At 60.0% G+C, this 22071-nt stretch overlaps 1 protein-coding gene across 5 annotated transcripts; it reads left to right on the top strand.

The window, feature by feature from the left end:
• Positions 1-1205: 1205 nt before the first annotated feature.
• Positions 1206-19186, top strand: EPS8L2 (EPS8 like 2). 5 transcript variants are annotated; one of them, XM_046644154.1, is made up of 22 exons: positions 1236-1355; positions 3320-3502; positions 3953-4045; positions 4174-4229; positions 5040-5104; positions 11481-11642; positions 12181-12330; positions 12411-12490; positions 12590-12732; positions 12814-12884; positions 13065-13191; positions 13449-13537; positions 13660-13734; positions 13974-14122; positions 14284-14416; positions 14554-14666; positions 15996-16101; positions 16829-16942; positions 17281-17353; positions 17498-17678; positions 17898-18030; positions 18163-19186. In XM_046644154.1, exons 2-22 carry the CDS (start codon positions 3462-3464, stop codon positions 18244-18246), a joined length of 2238 nt encoding a protein of 745 aa, XP_046500110.1. In that variant the 5' UTR covers positions 1236-1355; positions 3320-3461; the 3' UTR covers positions 18247-19186. The 5 variants fall into 5 exon arrangements, with proteins under 5 accessions (XP_046500112.1, XP_046500111.1, XP_046500110.1 ...); XM_046644153.1 differs by having other exon boundaries at positions 1237-1355; positions 3953-4075; XM_046644156.1 differs by lacking the exon at positions 3320-3502 and having other exon boundaries at positions 1206-1355.
• Positions 19187-22071: the final 2885 nt, after the last annotated feature.

Genomic DNA, 22071 nt, shown 5'->3' with positions numbered 1-22071 from the left:
AAGGGCGAGGGCAGGCAGGTGCCCTCTCCTCTGGGTGCTTGGCGAAGTGGGGAGAGAACCAGGAAGCCAGGCCTCACCAGGGCTTGGGGCAGGGCTGGGCCCAGGACTAAAACCACTTCCTGCACCCCTTCCGAGAACTCCCTGTGATGTCCCAGACAGCTGGTGGGGAGACCCGCCCCTGGGATCCTGGCGGATGTGGGGGAGTGCAGTGCTGCTGACCCTTCAGGGCGGGCGGGCCTCCCTTCTGGCAGAGACTCCCTGGGAACTGCTCTATGCCCGTTCCAGGGAAACGCATGCCAACTGCCCTGCCCTTCTGGGACTGCAGGCCTGGGACCCTGCCTCCTGGCATACCCTTTCCGGTCCCTCCACTACAGGAACAGTAGCCACAGCCTTCAGGTCCCTGCACGTGCCCTGGGGTGCCCGCCACTGCCTGGGCCTGCCCCCTCCCCCCTCTTCACTCCCTCCTCACCCAGCTGGCTTGGCAGGGGCATCCTGGGAGTCAGTTCAGGAGGAGGAAGGATGCCTGCCCCATGCTGTGGGCAGAAGGTGGGGCCTGGGCCTAAGGAGGGGGTACTGCCCAACGGTACCTTCCACCAGCTCTCTGCCCTGGCTCTGAGGACAGCCTGGGCCACAGGCGTCCCCACCCTCCCATCAGACACCCCCATCCCCCAGGGGGTGCCCAGGCAGGGCTGGGGAGGCACAGAGAAAGAGACTTTCGGAGCTCCTAGATAGCGGAGGAGGAGCCCCTCCCACCTGTCCAGCTCAGAAGCAGGACCTGGGGTCTTAGACGCCCACTTGCAGATTGGAGTCTGGCCCAAGGGCTCCTCCAGACCAGAGGGTCCAGCTGAAAAGGAGCGGACCCTGTCCCAGGCCTTGGGGCAGGATGGGCCTCTGCTGAGGCACGTTAGGTTGGGGACTAGGGTCTGACCGCTTCAGGGCACCAGCCCTCCCACTGGGGCGCAGCTCGGCCTGCCCAGGAAGATGCCAGAGCCTTGCCCTGCGCGCCGCCCTGGGCCACCCCGCGGAGAGGGGCGCCCGGCCCTGGGGTGTCTGCACAGGGGGCCGCGGAGTGGGCGTTGGGGACTGAGGCAGGGAGCCTCGGTGCAGGCGGGGCGGGGCGGGGAGTCGCGTCCCGCCCCCTCCACCGCGCCCGTCCGCGGCGCCCGGTGACTCCAACCTGACGCTCAGGTTCCTCCTCGCGGCCCCGCCCCGGCCCGACCCGGCCCTGCCCGGCCCCGCCGCCAGTCCCTCCCGCCCGCCGGAGCCCGGGTGCCGCGGCGAGGCGCCGACAGACGGGCGGAGGGACGCGCGTACGCGGGGACCACGGGCTGCCCGGGCGCGGACGCGAGGAGCAGGTGAGCGCCACACAGGGTCCCCGACCCTGCGCGCCCCGACCCCCGGGTGCCCGCCGCCCTTTAGAGCAGGAGCGACGCGGGAGCCGAGCGCGCAGAGGGTGGGTGGGGCGGGCCCGCCCCGGCCTCAGTTTCCCCAGGTGGCGATGCGACGCCGGGCTCTGACCTGGGGGGCATCAGGGCGCCAGGGGGCTGCGCCGGTCCCGCGGGCTTCCCCAGGGCCGGTGGCCAGGAGCCCGGTCCCGCTGCGGCCTGGCTTGTCTGGTCGGGTCCTGGGGCAGCCCGGGTGCGCCTGGGTATGTTTAAGCCAAGGGCCCATGAGTCAGCCGGCCCCCTCCCAGCCCTGGGGCTCGGCGGGGGGAACCCCTTCCTCAGGTGAAGGGGTTGGTGATCGGGTTCTCCGCAGCCCCTCGAAGGCCCCACACCACCCCCCTCCCCAGGCCAGGCTGGGGCCTCCTTTGAGGCCAGACCCTTGGGGTGAGCTAGCCTACTCCCTGTGGGTCAGATGTCAGGGCGCACTTCCTGGGTGTCTGAGCCAGGAGGAAACCGGGGCCAGGGAGGCATCAGGGTGGGGTCAGACTTCGGGTCAAGGTTGGGGTGTGGGAGTTTCAGGGAGGAGGTTGGGGGCCTGCTGCAGTGGCCCGTGTGGGATAGATCCATGGGGGTGGGCTCGCCGGGCCTGTGGGTGTCCTCCTTCCTCTGCTGGGCTGACTTGGGGTGACCGCTGAGCATGAGGGTGTCGCTGGTGGCAGGGTAGCCGGTAGGCAGGGTTCCCGGTACACCTGAAGTGTGCCCACAGACCACCTCTGCGCCCCCCTGCTGTAGTCAGCCCCAGCCCTCTAGGAGGCAGGGCCCCGCTGGTGGCACCTCCCCTTGCCTGCCATTGCACACCGCCCCCCAGCCCTGCCCAGTCCTCTCCTGGTCCCTGCTGGGCACCTGGGCCTCGATGGCTCAGCGCTCCACCCGGCCTGGTCTGTTCAGCCCTCTCTGCTTGCCTCGGTCTCCCTAGTGCACCCTCAGCACCCTCTCCCTACCCATGGCATCCCAGGCTTCTGCCTCCCTCCCACTGGGAGGGGTGCTCCCCCACCCATAGCTCCCAGACCTGAGCACAGCCTGGGCCTGAGGGGATCCCCCATTCCAGGGCCCCACCCGGCTCCCCCTGGGCCTTAAGCTGACTCCTCCCCAAGGTCACTGGGCTGCAGAGCTGGAATTTGAACTTGGAGCTGGTCCCTCCACCCTCCCTGCCCTGCTAGGGCCTCCTCCCCCTCCGCTGCCAACTGGGCACCATGCTCAGCCCTCCCTTTGCACCCGGAAAATGGCCAAAGCAGAACGAAAGTGCAACCTGGGCCCTGCGGCTCGGGGCCAGTGTCACCCCCACCCCCGACAGGGATCGTGTTCTACTGCCCCAGTCAGCTCAAGACGCCCCCTCTCCCCTCACTGGAGCAGGCCTGTAGGTGGCCCCAGCCTCACATGCCCTCCAACCCAGATGCCTGGACACACCTCCCTGGCTGGCCCAGAGGCCCCCCACCCCACCCCAGGGGGCTGAAGGCCGCAGGCTCCCCAAGGGGAGGGCCTGCATGTCACAGCCTGTGCGTGTCTGTGTGCCCGCAGGCCTGGGTTTCGCCCAGGTGTGTGTGTACCTGGACACACGTGCCTAGCGCCCTTGGCTCAGCCCGCCAGGAATCCTATTAAGCAAACACTCAGGCTCACCCACTGAGGTCATGAGCATTCCAGACATTCTCCACGGACAGACAGACAGAGGAATCTGGCCGAGCCCCTTCCCTAACCCCTCCCCGGAGAGCCAGGACCCTCAGTGGTACGTGAGAGGGGTTGGCCCAAGGCCCCCAGGCCCCTGACACATCCTGGAAGCCCTCTCTGTAGGTAGGACCTGGTCAAACCGGAAAGTCCTGGGGCGCTCCCTGCCCTGGAAACCGGCACCCCTGGTTTGTGACCCCTGATCCTGACAGATTCTGACACACTGAAGCCACAGAGGGATGCCACCTGTGACATTTGATGGGCAGACAGTGTGAGCCCTGAGGTCCCCATGGAGCACAGACCCCCACAGGACAAGGACACATCAACCTGACCCAGGGACACCAGGCTCTGCTCATGCCACAGAAGGGGGCTCCCTCTGGATTTCACCCTGAGCTGTAGGTTCCCAGAGGCCCTCCCAACCCCTGGCTCCAGCCTCATCCTGTGCTGCCTTCCTCTCATGCCCAGTCCCAGCCACCTCAGGGCCTTTGAACATGCCTTTCGCTCTGCTTGGAAGGTGCTTTCTCCTCCCGATACCCCTTCAGAGGCCCCAGACACCTGTCTCACAGCCCCACCCCGGACAGCCTCTGGGGGTGGGACACCTCTGCCAGCCCATCCTGGGGGTCGCTGTGGAGGACTGGGGCGAGATGAGGCTGCAGTGACAGCCAGATGGGACAGAGGGCAGGGGTGGTTCTGATGTGTCCTGGGATTCTGGCCAGGCTATCAGGGCTCCAGCCCCTGGATCTGGGTGGGAGGTGGGAGGAGGAGACTGAGGGCCTGCAATGGGAGTAGTGAGGCTGCTGGCCAGGCCCTGAGGAAATGTCAGCTCGACTCACCTGTCCACTTAGGTGTGGGCCGGGCACCAGGCCCTGGACTCAGGCCACACTGAGGTCTGCCCTTCCACCGCCAGCCGCCACCGAGGACGCCATGAGCCAGTCAGGGTCCGTGAGCTACTGCCCGGGTGCTGCCAAGTGAGCCCCCACCCCCACCCGCTCACCCCCTACCCACTGAGCAGTCCCCAGGGAGGGGTGCGGCATGGGACCCGCCCTCACCAGCCCCTCCTCTACAGTGGCAGCCTGGGCCGGTCTGACGGTGTGGCCAAGATGAGTGCCAAGGACCTGTTTGGTGAGTGAGGTTTGAGGACGGGAGGCCGTGGGGGACAGCCCAACCCACACATGCAGGGCTGTGATGGGCCCCCACCAGGGGAGGTGCAGGTCTGCCCTGGGAGCCCAGAGGGGCCCTTGGACCCTAATCAGCCAACAGCTGTTCAGGTGTCTCCCCAAAGCTCCCGGCCACTGAGCAGCCCTCCCCTACCATGCTGGTAAGGGGAGAGGCCTTTACTAATAATTCAGGGACCATCAATATTGATTCGCAGTGCTCTTTGCTGCAACCGGATCACCAAGGGAGGCGGGGGTTCAGGCAGGACTGAGTACCAGGTGTCTGCTCTGGGAGGGTGGGGCCTGGCCAGCCCCCAGACCCCCAGCTCTGCCCCTCCCCCGGACACACATGCTAGCCCTCCCCTCAGACACACTGTCTCATTTGTGCCTTTGGACAAGATGCCCAGTCTGGAAGGCAAGGAGCCCCAGGGAGGGGCAGGGAGATGTTAGCTGGCAGCTCTTAGGGTGGGAATGAGGGGGCCCAGACCCCTCCCCCAGGAAGGGGGAGCAGCCCCCATAGGAGGAGGCTGAGCCTCCTGTACCCCTGCCAGGGCAGACCCCCAGTCACAGGTGTGCCATCACCACTGTGAGCCGAGGGTCCTTCTCCAGGGGTTATTCTGGAGACAGAGGGACATCCACATTCTTCTGGGAGAGGCCCTCACTCACACTTCACGCCCTTGAGTCCTCCCTGCGGCCCAGCCTGGGAGTCCAGTCCCATGTGGACTGGGGGCTGCAGATCCCGCCCTCTGGGATGAGTGACTCGTGTCTCCCTGTTCAGAGCAGAGGAAGAAGTACTCCAACTCCAACGTCATCATGCATGAGACCTCCCAGTACCACGTCCAGGTGAGGCCGGCTGCCAGGGAGCACCCCTACCCCACGTGGCACCCCGTCCTCCCAGCTCCAGGATCCCCAGGCGGGGGGAAACTGAGCCCCAGAGAGAAGTGGTCAGTCCAGGTTCTGACACCTGCAGCAGGTGGCCAGAGCCAGGGACTGCCCCACGCTTGTCCTGGACTCAGCCATAAGGGGGGAGCCTCTCTCCAGTCCTGGGGAGCTCACAGTCTGGGGGACACAGGGGACCCTGGAGCTGTCAGAGGAGAGAAGACACCAGAAGCCAACACAGGCCAGATAAGACCAGCCCTGGGTGCTGTCTGGCACTCCCCTCAGCTGGGAACACCTGGTAGGAAGGAAATTGTCATCCTGGACCCAAAACAAGGGACTGGATTGGGGGGGAAGACAGAAGGAAGACCCTTGTATTGAGCAGCTGCAGGAAAGACCAGGGCTGCCTGATTCTGCCCGACTCCAGGGCAGTGGAGGCAGGCCGCCTGCACTCTCTGGACAGCGGCCGCTCAGCAAGGTTTTGCTCCTGTGTCAAGTTAAAGTCACACTTACAACTCAGGAATATGTTTCTTAAATGACCTCCCTGCTTTTGGCAGCTGGTTGTGTTCCTGGTTCGTGGCCCTTGTCCAAGCCTGCAGGGCAGCAGGCTAGGAATGGCGGAGGAGGGCAGGAGGTGGGGGGCCCCGGAACAGGGAAGATGAGGGGCCTGGACCAGGAAGGTGGGGGGTCCTAGACCAGGAAGAGGGGTTGTGTTGGACCAGGAAGGTGAGGGGCCCTGGACCAGGAAGTTGAGGGGCCTGGACCGGGAAGAGGGGTTGTGTTGGACCAGGAAGATGAGGGGACTCTGGACCAGGAAGGCAAGGACTTCCCTCCTGACAGCAACCTCCCTGCCTGCAGAGGCCAGACGAGTCACTGCTGTCTGTGCCTCAGTTTCCTAGTCTGTGCAATGGGTCCACAGAGACATCGGGAGTCCCCAGGCTCTTGAATTGGCCTGTGTTGGGAGCGGCCCTCCCTGCCAGCCTGGGTAGGGTGGAGCTATTTTGTGCGGCCAGGCTGGTGACTGCTGCCAGCTCATTGTCCTAGGGCAGGGCACGGCACAGAGAGTGGATGGGTCAGCTGCATCCCTTTCATTCCCAGGCGGCTCGGCCACCTCTCTCAGGGAGGGAGAACTTTGTCCTTCTTGGTGAGGAACCACCTATGCCACTGGGGCCTCCCAGCCCTTCTCCTGGACTTTGGTCCAAGCTGGCCTGTGGAAGGACCCCAGCCCGGGGGCACCGCTCCTGTCTGCCCAGCAGCCAGCAAGGCCAGGGGAGTGGGCAGGGTTTGCCTGCACCTCCCGGATGAGGAAGCTGAGGCACAGAGAGAGAATGAGAGGTGGGGGCAAGATCAGACCCACCCTGACAATGCGGGGGCTGCCGAAGCCTTGTGGGTTTGTTTTTTTTAACTTTTTTCTAAATTAGCATACAGTGAAATTGACCCTGTGTGGTCACAGCTTTCCCCCACCCCAATGTCTGGCGATGCTGCTCTGTCCTCCATCGCTAGAGTTTTGTCTTTTTGAGAATCCCATATAAATGAAGTCACACGGTTTATAATTATCCTTGTTCTTCTGCTTTGTAAACTTATTTCAAGAAAATGCGTGTGTAGAGCAGGACTTCCCTACAGCAATATGCTGCGGGGGCCCCTGCACGGCACCGCGTCTGTCCACAGACTCCCTACTGACCGGGAGGCGTCCTTCACATACATGGTTGGGCGGGTGGGTTGGAAACATCTTCTCCCAGTCTGGCTTGTTGATTCGAATGTATAGCTGTCTTTCTTTCTTTTTTTTTTTTTCTGAGGAAGATTAGCCCTGAGCTAACTGCTACCAATCCCCCTCTTTTTGCTGAGGAAGAGTGGCCCTGAGCTAACATCCATGCCCATCTTCCTCTACTTTATATGTGGGACGCCTACCACAGCATGCCTTGCCAAGCGGTGCCATGTCCGCACCCGGGATCCGAACCCCGGGCCGCTGAAGCAGAACGTGTGCACTTAACTGCTGCACGACCTGGCTGGCCCCCATAGCTGTCTTTCGATGAGCAGAAATGTTTACTTTTAATGACGTCCAATCATATCCATTTTTCTTTTATGGTTAGGGTTTGTTTTTTGGGTTTTTTTTTTTTTGTCATTACTTGACCCAAGGCTCTAAAGATTTCTTCCTGTGTTTTCTTCTAGATACTTCTTAGTTTAGGCTTTTACCTTTACGCCTATGGTCCATTTTAAATTCATTTTTGCGTATGGTGTGACTCAAGGCTAATTTTTGGGGTATGAGACTCAAGGCCAATTTTTTCCCCATGGGATGTGCATTTATATTAAAAAGACTTTCCTTCCCTCATTAAATTGCTTCAGTGCCTTTGTCAAAAATCGGTGAATTAGGAATGGGTGGGTCTATTCCTGGACTCGGTCTCTTTTACCCTCTTTCGCTCATTGTAGCTTTGTTATCTGTCTTGAAATCAGGCCACATGGGTCCTCCAACTTTGTTGTTTTTCTTCAAGATTTTCTTGACTATTCTAAGTTCTTCGGACTGGCATTTACGTTTTAGAATCAATTGTCCATTTCTACCACCAAAAAAAGCCTCTTAGAATTTTGATTGGCATTGAGTCAAATCTTTGGATCCATTTAGGGAGAATTGATATCTTTCCCATTGAGTGTTTGCCATCCGTGAACCCAGTGTCTCCACTTACTGGATCTTCTCTCATTTCTCTCAGGATGTTTTGTGGGTTCACTGTAGAGACCTGACGTATCTTTTGTTAAAACACATCTTTAGGTGTTTAATTTTTATATACTGTTGTAAATGGTATTTTTTAAATTTTATTTTCCAATTGTTGCTAGCATATAGAAAAACAATTGAAGTTTCATATACTGATGCAGTATCCTGAGACTTCCCTGAATTCGTTGGTTTTTCTGGTCGTTTGCTCTTAGAGTCATTGGATTTCATACGGATACAATCACATTGTCTGAAAATGTTAATTTCTTATTTTTAGCCACTTTCTTTCTCTTGCTTCATTGCCCTGGCTAGGACCACGAGGTCAATGCTGAAGAAAAGTAATGTGAGTGGCAACCCTTGACCTGTGTCCAGTCTTAGAAGAAAGTAGTCAAGGTTTTCCCGTATTCTATGCTGTGTGTTTTGGTACATACCCTTTGTTAAAGGGAAAGTTCCTCTCCGTTCCGTGTGTGCTGAGAGTTTTTATCATTTAAGATGTTGGATTTTGTCAAATGCTTTCTCTGTTGAGAAATCTATCGACTGAATCTGTTGAGACTCATTCACTGCTGTTCACGTAGGGAATCACGCTGATGGACTTTCTTGAACACTGAACCAACCTTGCATTTCTGGGCTGAATCTCATTTATTCATGGTGTGTTATCCTTTTAATGGGTTGACAGACTAATTGGTAATACTTTGTAAAGGATATTTTGCATTAATGTTTATTAGGTCTTTGCCTTTTCCTGTAATGCCCTTGCAGGCCTTGGTGTCAGAGTTACGTTGGCCTTACAGAACGAGTGGGGAATTATTCCCTCCTCTTCTGTTCTTAGAGAGAGTTTATGAAAAACTGTGATTATTTCTTCCTTAAGTCTCTGATGGGATTCACCTGTGAGGCCCTCTGAGGCTGGAGTTCTCTTTGTCAGAAGGTTTTGGGTTATGAATTCACATTGATGCCTGTAAGACGTGTAACGATGTCACCTCTTTTTTTCTGGCTATTGATAATTTGTGTTTTCTCTATTTTTCTCTTGATCAGTCTTGCTAGGGGGCTATCAATTTCATTAATCTTCCAGAACTGACTCTGGGCTTCATTGATTTTTCTCTCTTGTTTGTTCGTTCACTGGTTTGTTGATCTCCGCTCTTAATTTCTTTCCTTCCACTTACTCTGGGTTTTATTTGATTGTCTTTTCCTACTTTCTTAAGGGGACTGCGTCGGTCATTGGTAATAAGCCTTCCTTCTTTCCTAACATTCATTTAAGCTACACAGTTCCCTGGAAGAACTCCGTTAGCTGTATCCACGATTTTGGTGTGCGTGTTTTTATTATCGCTCAGTTCAGAATGCTTTCTCATTTTCCTGTGACTTCCTTGACACAGGGCTCATTTAGACGGTTCTTCATTTTTCACGTAAGCATTTACAGCTGTAAATTTCCACCAGCACTGCGTTTAGTGAGTTGGGTTTTCATTTTCATTCGTCTCTAAGTATTTTCTTATTTCCCTGTGACCTCATCTTTCACCCGTTGGTTGTTTAAAAATGCGTTTAAGTTTCCACAAATTTGGACCCACGAGTGATTTAGAAGTGTGTTGCTTAATTTCCGATTTTGGGGGGGTTTCCAGTTATCTTTTTGTTATCTCTGTCTGATTTAATTCCACTATGGTCAGCGAACATACTCTGTGTGGTTTCAGACATTTGAGATTGCCGGAGTCTTGTTCTGTGGCCCGGTAGCACAGTTTATTTGGTTTGGTCGTGTTGTGCTTTGCTTAACAACATGTTTTGGGTTTTACCCTGCCTGGCACAGACAGATCAGCTGCCTTCTATCCCATCACGTGCTTCTGCCGACTTATCTCTCTAACCTGCTGATGGACCTGTAGGTCAGGTCCAGCCTCTATTACTAGAAACACTTGTGCAGTGAGCAGCCCCGCACCCATGCCATGTTCTGCACGTGTGCAGTTACCTGCAGCAGAATTGTGAGAGGAAAGCGTGTGCATCTTCAGAGGTGTCACCGATTTCTCCCCAGAGTGGCTGGCCATGTGCAGAATGAGGGTTCTTCCGTTTCTCCACAGCTTAACCCATAGATGTAACCCACAGGGATTTGTTAGTACTGCTCAGTAGAATAGGTAAAAAATTCAATTGTTGATTCATTCCTAACACAATGGTCTCAGAGTTTCAATTTGCAATTCTTCTATTGAATGAGATTGTGCACAATTTTCTATATTAAAAAGTTACTAGGGCCGGCCCCCTGGCGTGGTAGTGAAATTTGCACACTCTGCTTCAGCAGCCTGGGTTCTAGGGTTTGGATCCCACGTGCAGACCTACACTGTTCGTCAAGCCACACCGTGGCGGCAACCCACGTATAAAGTAGAGGAAGAGTGGCCACAGATGTTAGCTCAGGGACAATCTTCCTCAGCAAAAGAAAGAAAGTTACTTATATTTCTTTTCCTGTAGACTCTCTGTTCACATCTTTTGCGAGTTTTTCTTTTGGGGTGTTAAACTTTTAGTTATTTACAATTTTTTTCATTTATTGTTGGTATCCTTAATTATTATCTTTAACAAAATAGAGCTTTTAACAAAGTAAGCACTACGTTTGTAATGCAAATTGGTCTTTTTGTATATTAAGAAAATTAGCCTTCATCATATCTATTCGATCTATTTTTTTTTCACTTTGTTCTTTTTTACTTTATATATGGCATTTTTTTTCCAGGCAGAAACTTTTGTTTTTTTATTGAGTCAGATGTATTGGTCTTTTCTTTTGAGCATCTGGATTTTCTTCCTTGCTCAGGAAAGTGCCCCCGTGAGGAAGTCTCACTGTCAGCAATCTCCCAGCGTTTTCCTCCAGCGCTTTCATGGTTTCGTGTTTTACGGTTAGGTCTTGACTGCCTGGAGTCGATGTCCGTGTTGATCCAGCTGTCCCAGCGTTGTTTACCGAATCCAGCAAAGGGCAGCACGGACACTTGGGGGAGGCTGGCAGGAGGAGGGGCCTGAGCTCGGCTTGGAGCGAGAGGAGAGGAGGACACTGGGAAGGGGAGGGCTGGGCTGGCCAAGGGTCTCCAGGGGCGGCCCCAGACCCCAGACGGCCGCCCAGGACGCTCACTTCCTCCCTGCGTGTTCATTGACGGCCTGGGCTCTGGGGAGACAGCAGTGAGCCCGGCAGCCGATAAATAAACAAAGAAGCATGCTGCCGGATCACGATAAATAAAAACCAGGGCACGTCAGGGTTGCGGTATCAGAGCGAGGCTGTAGCTGGGCAATCAGGAAGGCAGCGTCCCAGCAGAATCCTGAAGGAACAGAGAGCTGGGGAAGCCCAGGGGAGGGGGGTAGAGAAAGCGTGTGCCAGGTCTACTGGGGGGAAGGGAGGCTGGTGTTCCCGGAGCCCAGCGACAGGAGACAGGATGGGGTGGGAGACTGTTTGTGTAGGGTTGCTAAGGGTCTTATTGGGGCATGTCCAGGGCCCCCACGGACATCCACCAAGGCAGAGAAGAGACCCCCTTAAGGTGGGGTTGTGTGTCTTCAGGCCCCCAGGACAGGGATGTTCCCCCTCAGACCCCCAGGGTTGGCTGTGGCCCTCTGACCCCCCAGGGCACAGCCCTTTGGCCCTGGCTTTTGGCACAAGGAGGGCTCTGCCCTGAGTGACCGCCTGCTGCCGGTCCCCAGCACTTGGCCACATTCATCATGGACAAGAGTGAGGCCATCGTGTCTGTGGACGACGCCATCCGGAAGCTGGTGCAGCTGAGCTCCAAGGAGAAGATCTGGACACAGGAGATGCTGCTGCAGGTCAACGACAAGTCTCTGCGGCTGCTGGACATAGAGTCCCAGGTGCGGCTGCAGGGGCAGGGAGGGCGGCCGCCTGTCCTGCAAGGTGGGCCAAGGATGTGGCCAAGAGGCACAGCTGGGCTCTGTGGGGGGCGGGGAACAGGAGAGGGCAAAGGGCTGGCAGGCCAGGAGGGACCAGAAGAGGCTGAGAGTCCAGGGGAGCCACATCACACAAGGCCATGTCCACCTCTGCCAGAGCCTGTCCACCAGCTGTACCGAGCCAGGGCCTGGCAGTGTCCAAGGATCTGTGTGCCACAGCTGTGGCTGTTGCCTGGTGGAGTCCCGTGTCTGTGTCCACGTCGCTTTTCTGTGCCTGCCAGTTATGCTTGTATTTGCGTCCGTTGCACGAGCTCCACAGGCTGGGCCTACATGTCGCACCCGTGTCCATGGCACTGTGTCCGTCACTCGGATCCATCCCGTGCCCACGGCTGTGAGCCCACGTCCATGTCCGGGTCCATGTTTGAGTCACGCCTGTGCGACATGGCTGAGCCCGCGTCCAAGCCCATGTCCAGGTCCCCGTCCAAGCCCCCTTGTCCCCCAGGAGGAGCTAGAGAACTTCCCGCTGCCAACTGTGCGGCACAGCCAGACGGTGCTGAACCAGCTGCGCTACCCGTCGGTGCTGCTGCTTGTGTGCCAGGACTCAGAGCAGAACAAGCCCGACATCCACTTCTTCCACTGCGACGAGGTGGAGGTGAGGTGGGGCCGGGCCAGGGCGGGCAGGGGGCAGGGGCACCGTGGCCACCCAAGCCATCCTGACCCCTGTCCTTGCAGGCAGAGCTGGTGCACGAGGACATCGAGAGCGCACTGGCCGACTACCGGCTGGGGAAGAAGATGCGGCCGCAGACCCTGAAGTAGGGCCGCGGGGCACGGTGGGGGGTGGGGGGAGGGGGGGCAGGGGGGCTGGCCCGGGGCCGTGGCCAGGCTGAGCGGGGCCTTCGTCCCCACTCCAGGGGCCACCAGGAGAAGATCCGGCAGCGGCTGTCGGTCCTGCCTCCCCCCCAGGGCCCAGCCCCCATCCCCTTCCAGCGCCACGGCGGGGACTCCCCTACCACCAAGAACCGAGTGGGCCTGCCTGTGCCGCTCAGTGAGCCAAGTAGGCAGAGGGGCTGGGCTGGGGGTTGCATGGGGGTCCGTGCGGGGGCTCCGGTCAGCAGCAGCTCTGTCTCCCACCCAGGCTTCCTCCGGCGGGAGTCTCTGGAGGAGGAGCCGCGGGCCGTGCTGGCGCAGAAGATAGAGAAGGAGACGGTGGGTCTTGCTCAGGACCGTCTGGGGCGCCCACCCACCCTGTGCCCCCAGGGGCTGCCCCCAGCCAGCACCCACGCCCAGCCCCAGGCTGGGGGGCCAAGAGGCCGCGCGCTTGGGGCTGTCCCTGCAGCAGGCGGGACGCCTGAGGCTGACCTCTGCCCCCACCCACTCTGCCCCCAGCAAATCCTCAACTGCGCCCTGGACGACATCGAGTGGTTCGTGGCTCGGCTGCAGAAGGCGGCTGAGGCTTTCAAGCAGCTGAACCAGCGCAAGAAGGGGAAGAAGAAGGGCAAGAAGGGGCCTGCAGGTGGGGGCCCAGGGTTGGGGAGGGACGGCGTGGAGGGCAGAGGAGCGGGGCAGCCAATGGGGAGATGGGGAGACAAAGGGGCAGCAGAGGCAGGGGGTGGGGCGGAGGTCAGGGTCAGGTTGGGGTTGGGGGACAGAAGGGGCCACTGGTCTGGGGAAGGTGCTGTCGGAGCGTGTGGACTGCGTCAGACTGGATTGCCAGATCCACTGGGTGCAGCGACAGGGGCAGCCAGGCTCATGGCCACCCCGCCATTCCAGAGGGCGTCCTCACGCTGCGGGCACGGCCCCCCTCCGAGGCTGAGTTTGTGGACTGTTTCCAGAAAACAAAGCTGGCCATCAACCTGCTCGTGAGTGCCCCCGCCCCTCCCCACCCTGTCCCTCTGTGCTGACATTGTTTGGGGGGTCCAGGATCCTTGTCCCCTGCCCTGTCTGTCTGCCACCTGCTCACTCACGGCCTCCCCCCACCCAGGCCAAGCTGCAGAAGCACATTCAGAACCCCAGCGCAGCAGAACTGGCGCACTTCCTCTTCGGGCCTCTGGACCTGGTGCCTGGGGCTGGGGGGCGCGCGGGCCCGGGGGGTTGGGGAGCCAGGGCCGCGGGGTGACTGCCCCTGGTTGAGGGCGGGGAAAGCAAGTGGCCACCTTCGGCAGCTGGCTGGGGCCGGGCATCCCCCTCCAAGTGGTGGGCGCTGTGAGCCGGCCTCTGGTGCTGCGGGCGGGCAGGTGGGCGGGCCAGGGCTGAGGTCCAGTGGCATGACCCCCTCTGAACCCTGCCGTGCCCCAGATTGTCAGCACCTGTGGTGGCCCAGACATCGCACGCTCAGTCTCTAGTCCCCTGCTCTCCCGTGACGCTGTGGGCTTCCTGCGCGGCCACCTGGTCCCCAAGGAGATGGCGCTATGGGAGTCGCTGGGGGAGACCTGGACACGCCCCCGGTAGCAGAGCGGGCAGGGAGGGGTGGGGAGGGGGCCCAGGCAGGCCAATGCAGGGCACTGGCCAGACCAGAGTGGGGTCCCTGGCAGGCCGGGCTGGGGGCCTTGCGTGGGACCAGTTTGAATGGGTGGGCACGGCTCACCCCCGGGACCTCCCACCCCAGCTCCGAGTGGCCACGGGAGCCGCGGGTGCCCCTCTACGTGCCCAAGTTCCAGAGCGGCTGGGAGCCCCCCCTGGACGTGCTGCAGGAGGCTCCCTGGGAAGTGGAGGGGCTGGTGTCCGCCCCCAGTGACGAGGTCAGAGCACCCACAGCCTCCCACCCCACTGCTCTCCCCCTCAGCCCCCCTCTGCCCACAGCCCTCACCACTCCTGCCCCACCTCCCAACCCAGCCCCCACCCCGCGCCAAGCCCAGACAGTCCACTTTTCCCTCAGCCGACTCCAGGGAGCCGACTGTCCTTCCGAAGCTCCCAGAAGCACAGCCTTGTACCTGAGTCAACATCCCCAGGAGACGTCCTTCCCCCAGTCAGCTCCCCACATATTCTCAGGTAAGCTCCCCTCAAAGTGGAGGAGTGTGGCACTCACCCCTCAAAACACAGAGGCTCTGGCATGAGTACGCTGCCACCAGGTGGTGGCAAATGCCTTGTTCATGCCGTTGAAAATAGCTGTTTCCAAACTAGAGCCAGGTTTTCGTTCTAACTTTATAATATACAGTTGAAGGGAAAATGTCAAAGGCTACCTGTAAATTCACTGTTCTAATACATCCTCTCTTTTCATGTCTCCACATTTATGTGTTAGAATCCTGGTTAGAAATTTACTAAACCACTGAACTTAAGTGGTTTCGCCATTCCCTGTTGCCCTGTTGGGGCTGATTAGGCCCAGCCTCAGGGTCAGAGAATGAGACTGAGGGTCTGGCTAAACCAGCCTTTCCTCACCACACACACACATTTCCGCAGACCACATCAGCAGACCCAAGATCGGGGAGCCGCCATCCTTCTCCATCTCTCCTCCCACTTTCTGTTCTCGCTCTGGCCCCCGATTTGCCTAGGGAGGCGGTTATCCTGCCCAAGCCAGGCCGCATCCATGTTTTAACTAAGTGTGTCCGTCCCCTTGCCCCACAGCACCAGCCTGGTACCCGTGGTTCCTGGCCTAAGGCCACGCTTTAAGAAACATTTTCATCCTCTGACCTCCAGCCCCTGGCCAGTCCACTCTGGCCAATTGTGACAGCCCTGCCAGGGCTCCTGGGGCCACCCCAGCCTCAGCCCCTCTCTTCCTCAGTGTCCTGAGGCCTGCACCTGGATGGTCGGGGGCCTGAGTGACCGGGAGGGATGGCCCAGTGTAGGCGGCAGCCACAGGCCTGCTCTGTGCTGAGGCTGGGACACCCCCAGCCAGAGCTGCCCCCCCCGTGGCCCTGCCGCTCGTGGGCAGACCTGGTTGTGTGTGCTCGTGCACTGTCTACAGTGCTCAAAGGGCCACAGCTCTGAAAATGCCTGGCCCTCCTTCTTGGTCAGCTGCTTTCCAGGAGCAGCTGTGACCATGTCATTTCTCGGGTATCTGCCTGGCTCTGGTTCCCCTGGGGGACCGGGCCTAGAGAGCCCCTGAGGTGGCCTGGGCTGGGGAGGGCCTTGCTGTGCCCACAGGCCCCTGCGTCCCACCCGCCTCTGCCACCCCCACCTCCACACAGGGAGCCCCAGACGCTCTGGGGCTGTCACAGTTTCCATTCCCGGCTGATGAGCCGCAGCCTCTCTCTGCTGCGACCTCGGAGAGCCGAACGGGAGGCAGCCACGCACCTGGGAAGCTGCTCCCCCGACCTGGCCCCAGGTCCAAGAGGAGACCCAAGCCCAGTCCTGGCCCTCAGCCCTTCCCGTTCCACATAGGGGCTACGAACCCACACCAGCCATGGCCAAGTACGTCAGGGTCCTCTATGACTTCACAGCCCGGAACGCCAACGAGCTGTCTGTGCTCAAGGACGAGGTCCTGGAGGTGAGTGGGGGCCGGGTGGGAGGCGGCTGCCCAGGGGAGGCCAGGCCGGGCTGGGGAGCAGGCGGGGGCCAGTCTGCGTCACACTGGGGCCTGACCTGTCTGCCCGATCCCTTTCCCCAGGGCTGTACCATTGGGCTCCAGTCTTGGAATCTGGGTCCACAGCCTGCCCCCCACCCTCAGCACAACCTGGCTGAGGGGCCTCCCTGTCTTGGGGATCTCGGAGGGGGCTCGGGGCTCCTGTGCTAGGTTGGGCTCGGCTCAGGCTGGAGGATGGGCCCCCTCTGTGCAAGCAGGGGACCTTCCAACCCAGCAGGGGCTTGTTATTCATGCCCACCCTGGAGACCCCTCACAGCACTGTCTGTGTTTGGTGCCAATCCCAAATCCAGGCCACCCACTGGGTACAGAAAGTAGAGCGGGCTGGGGGGGGTGTACGGTGATCTACATCCACAACCAGGCCAGAGACACCTGGCTCAGGATGCTGCCAAGGTGGGAGGGGGTCAGGGGGAGGGTGGCCCCTATGGGTAGGATGTAAGGGCTGGTGGGGTGAGGGGGCGCCATAAGACTTGGGGGGGGGCGCTCACGGCAGGGGAGACATCAGAACTCTCTCTGGCCCGTCTGTAAAGAGGGGCTCATGCTGGTGGTCTGAGCACCCCACACTGGTGCCCATGGCTGGAGGAGAGGTGGGACCTGTGAGTCAGGGGTGACTGTGGAGGTGTGGCGCCCACAGGTGCTGGACGACAGCCACCAGTGGTGGAAGCTTCGCAATCGCAGTGGCCAGGCAGGCTACGTGCCCTGCAACATCCTGGACGAGACCCGGCTGGAGGACATCCCCCCAGAGCAGGCGAGTGGGAGGGGAGAGGTGTCTGCAGTCAGGGCTGGGCTGTGTCCCACTTGGTGGAGGAGGCAGCTTGGGGGGTGGTAGGTGCAGCCCAGCCTCAGCCAAAGACCGGGCCCTAGGCCTGAATCCTTGCTGCAGCGGCTGGTGTGGGGGCTCCCGGGGTCTCGGCCAAGGTTAGGAAGGGCTGGCCCCTGGGCCAGGGGGATCCTGGGCAGGTCCTGGGATGGCGAGGGGGAGGGGGCAGGAGAGGTGCCTCACATTCTTACTCCAACACTGCTGGGAGGAATGGAGAGCTGAGCCTGATGGCACCCCTCACCCCGCCTCGCCACACACCCCTGCAGGCCGGGCTGAAATACTGGGGTCCTGCCAGCCCAACCCACAAGCTGCCCCCAAGCTTCGCCGGGAACAAAAATGGTGAGGAATAGGGCCACCAGACAGCTGCGGTCTGGGGACCCAGAGTCACCTGGGGAGAGGGTGGAGGGGGGCCCCACCAGGGGACGGGAGCCCTGGGTCAGCACAGTGGGGGCAGGGCCTAAACCGCCACCCTCACCCCGCAAGAACTGATCCACCACATGGATGAGGTCAATGACGAGCTCATCAAGAAGATCAGCAACATCAAGACGCAGCCGCAGCGGCCCTTCCGCGTGGAGCGCAGCCAGCCGGTCAGCCTGCCCCTCACCTACGAGTCGGGCCCCGATGAGGTCCGCGCCTGGCTGGAGGCCAAGGCCTTCAGCGCTCGGTGAGCCCGCAGTGGGCATGTGGAGTGGCAGGGGACCGGCAGTTGCGGGCAGGAGGCCAGCAGGTGCAGGCAGGGGCCTGGCAGGGGTAGACAGGTGGGATCAAGGGGCCAGCAGGTGCAGACAGGTGCGGGCAGGTGCTGGCAGGTGCGGGCAGGTGCAGGCTGCCACGCCCACAGCCCCACCCTCACACCCGACCCCTCTTGGCTCTTGCCCCCCAGGATCGTGGAGAACCTGGGCATCCTGACCGGGCCCCAGCTCTTCTCGCTCAACAAAGATGAGCTGAAAAAAGTGTGCGGGGAGGATGGCATCCGCGTGTACAGCCAGCTCACGGTGCAGAAGGCCGTCCTGGAGGTGAGCTGGTGCCCACCCTCCTGCACCCCCCCGCCCCAGCACACCCCCCACCCCCTTGCAGGAAAAGGGGAAGGCAGAGGGACCCTGACCTGCGCTCTCCTAGGCTAAGACTGCCCCATCCCCCCTCCTCAGAAGCAGCAAGGTGGGTCGGAGCTGGAGGAACTCATGAACAAGTTTCATTCCAAGAACCAGAGGAGGATGGAGGAGGAGAGCTAGACCTGGCTGTTTGGGGCCCCCTTGCACCTGTGGCTGGGGAGACACACCTGCGGGACCCACCCCCAGCGCCTGGAGTATTATTTTTGTATGTGTATGTATTTTGTACTGTGGACACGGGATGGAGCGTGCTGCTGGCTGGGGGCCCCTGCACCTGGCTGGAGCCTGCTCACCTGCCTCGTGACACATGGCCTGTCCTCAGCAATGCCCCAGCCCACGCTCACCCACCTGCTCCAAGGCCCACCTCAGCCAAACCTACTGCCTAGAGGTGCCAGCCCCTCGTCCACCCAACCCCTGAGGTCTGTTCCAGACCCAGCCCAGCTCCCTTCCCACCTCAACCCACACCTCTCCCCAAGGCCACAGAACCCCCAGGGACTTTTCCTCTGGCCTCTCGTGTCCACAAGGGGGTTCCCCCTGGCCCTTGTGACTCTGGCCCTATCCCCACCCTCATGGATGCTCACTTACACACCCACTTGCACCCAACTGCACCCCTACACCTCTGGACGGGCTGTGGGCCAGAAGGGCAGCAGATCTCAGTTGCCCAGCCACCCTGAGCACTAAGCTGACCCAACTGCTGACCCTTGCCTTCAGATATTGCCCACAGCACCCATCCAGTGCACTGACCCCCAAGGGTGGTGGTGGGGAGCTCCAGGCCCCACTGGAGTGGGCTCCATGCTGTACTCCCTCCCCCATGTTGAGGAGCGAGCATGGACTGGACACATACTCGCCCAAGCCCTGGCCTTGGACACCCCCCGCCCCCACCCCACCCCCTTGGCAGAGCCTAAGAAAGGAACTTTTTCTGACCAAGTCTCAGGCCAGCCTCACCCCGCATGCTGTGTGGGTGGCAGGTGAGTCTTGGAGCCCTGGACTCTGAGGGTCACGCCCCAGAGATGAGAGGTGACGAGGCTCAAAGGCCATGTCATTAAACCAGTTAAGTCTCCTAGCAGCCACGTGTCTGTCTCCTGGAGGTGGGGGTGGTGTCACTGTGGGTCCTAAAGGTCACCTGAGCTTGCACGCTGAGTAAGAGCCCTGGGGCAGAGGGCAGGTCATGGCCAGGCCGGGCCATGGACAGTCCACATAAGGCTGCTTGCCCCCTGACCCTAGTGGGGGCCTCCCCTCCACACATGTCCCTGAGAGCCTGGAGGACGCTCCTAGGAGGTGAGGGGCTGAGGGGGGCCCTGCCCACGCTCCTTGCTGTGGTCTCCCAGGCCAGATGTCTGGAAGGCCTGAACTGTGGGAATGGTGTGGAGCCAGGTCTGCCTGACAGGCAGGGCCACCAGGGAGGACGCGTGAGTCAGAGGGCAAGGCGGAAACTGGGTTTGGAGAGCTGAGCCCAAGGAGAGGGTGTGGGGTGGCCGCTGGGCTGACAGTCAGCTGGGATAGGGCGGTGCAAGGGGTAACCTTGAGCAGCACCTGAACACCGGGCCAGCGCCACCCCCAGCTCACCTGGGCCCCACCCCCAACTCTCAGAGGAGGCTCTGGCGCCCTCTGCTGGCGGCTCTGCATGCTGCGGGGCATTGCGGCCAGGAGGCGCCCTAGCACCTGGCCGGATAGGGGAGTCTTGACCTGCAAGTCCCCAAAGCAGCCAGCAGACCAGTCCTGGGTCAGGGTGTCCCGTGGGCTCAGTCCTGGTGTCCCCTCCTGATGGGCAGGGGTGACTGCGAGGGGTTCAGATGCAGAGGCCTGGTTGTTCCCAGCAGGGCGGGGTGGGGAGGGCTGTCACTCAGCTGGTCCACCACTGAGCCAGGCCTGGGGAGCCCCGAGTCTCAGCTGGGACAGGCCACACTGGGCCGAGTCTGTCCAGCAGGGCTCAGTCAAGGGGAGTTGGGGGTGTCATGCCCTGTGAGCCACCACTGGAATTTGACCACCATGGCCCCCTCTCCCTGGGAGAGGAGGGTCCTCCCTCCTAGGCCTGAGCAGCACCCTACAGACAGGGAGATGGGGCCCAAGGGGGAAAGGGAGGTATGAGGGCGTCGGTTCTGGCTCCAGAAACCCACAGATCCCATAGGTCCAAAACTGGAACCTCTGGGAAGGATGAGTACCCCTGACCCGGCCACCCTGACCGGCCCTACGTTCCTGAGCCCCTCCATGTGGAGAGGGGACAGGCACCCCCAGCTCTACGTGCTCTGAAGGCGGGTTCTGCTGGCCCAAGGATGCCCAAACTAGAACCAGAGGTCAGAGGGACTGTCCCCAGCCCAGCCCCACCCCCACCAGCAGGGCTCCACCTTTCCAGGATGCTCTGGTATTTGGGGGACACTGCCTCCCTCCAGACTGGGTCACTTATCTCTTGGGAGCCTCAGAACCTACCACAGCCTACCACCTGCTCTGTCCCCCGCTGTCCCCACTCTGCTTCCTGGACAGCCTGAGGAGCCCCCAGCCCCACGGCCCCAATCCCCTACCCCCCACACTCCAGTGTTCCAGGCCTTGGCTTTCCCGCCTGTCTCCTGGAAGCACCCCTGCCTGAGCTGCCTCTGGGCTCCTGGAAGGGCCTTCCCCACCCCTTCCTGGGATGTTCCCCAGAGCTGGCGAATGTGAGGGGCTCAAGGTCATCAGGGTCGGCGTGAGGAGTTACTCTGCTTTCTGCCCTGAGGGTAGCACTACGCAGGTCCCCAGATTCGGGGTGACTGAGTGTACCCTCCCTGACATCCTGGTCATCTCAGTGCCCAGGAAGTAGGCGAGGACAAAGAACAAGGCACAGGGGGACCACATCACCTGACCTGAGCCCCAGTGCGTGGGAGGGGCCTGAGTTCCAATGCCACTTGGCCGGATTCATGTCCCCAACCTACATCCCCTCCTCCCATGCCAGGCTGTCAAGCAGGGGAGAGGGAGGCTGTGGTGGCGCCAGCCCCAGTGGAGGCCAGGGCTGCAGAGGGCTGACCACAGGCCGAGCGGAGAACGTCCCAGTCAGCGAGGGGGCTGCTGCTCTGTGCCCAGCTGTGCTGCCAGCAAGCGTCCCCAGGAACAAGGCCCGTCTCTGTCTTGGGGACAGGCAGGCCTTTGTGGCCCTCCCCCAACCAGCATGGCTCTAGTCCTTGTCCTCCCCTCCCCCACAGCTGGCCTCGGCCCCCAAACCCCCTCAGGCCCGGCCGGGAGCTGAGAGGGGCTCCCCATGCTGTTTAGGAAGAGCTTTTTCTTATTCCTTTCTTTGTAACTTCTTCAAAATATTTGATTTACCAAGAGGTTGATGCATGGAATAGCACAGGGGTGAGATGTCCCTCGCACCTGTATCGAGCTGCCGGGAACAGAATGGAGGCAGGAAGTACACCTTTACCTGGAGGGGTTGGCGCGAGGCAGGGGCGGCAGCAGCGGGGACGGGCTCCCGGGCGAGGCTGGTGCTGAGGACACAGCTCTATGCTTGGAGAAAGGTAAACAGGACCCCCACCAACGCCTCAAAGGTGGATGAAGGGTGGAAGTGCCAGACTAATGGGAGAGGCACCGACGTTGTAGGAGGAAATGTGGAAATGGTCTTTGTGATAAAGTCAACAAGCAATTTTCTGTACAAAACTTCAAAATGAGTGGATGAGTTTGACTTCATCAAAATCAAGGACGTGTGTTCATTCACCAAGGGGCCACCGGAAGCTGCTGGCTGCAGTAAACATTCTCAGTAGCTAAGCCAGAAGGAGCAGACACCCTGGACCACAGCTCTCCAGGTGGGGTCTAAGGGGCCCTTAGGGGCCCTGAGCTCCAAACTAGTTTCATGACAAGATGGAAGTGTGTTACAGGCTGGCAAAATTCTTATAAGATGAGGTCATTAGGGTAGGCCCTAATCCAACTTGGGTGTCCTTATAATAAGGAAACTTAGAGACATGCACACACAAAGAGAATGTC

The sequence above is a fragment of the Equus quagga genome, chromosome 17 (assembly GCF_021613505.1).
Source record: "Equus quagga isolate Etosha38 chromosome 17, UCLA_HA_Equagga_1.0, whole genome shotgun sequence".
NCBI classification, from domain to species: Eukaryota; Metazoa; Chordata; class Mammalia; order Perissodactyla; family Equidae; genus Equus; species Equus quagga.
This window is presented reverse-complemented; position numbering and strand designations above follow the sequence as displayed.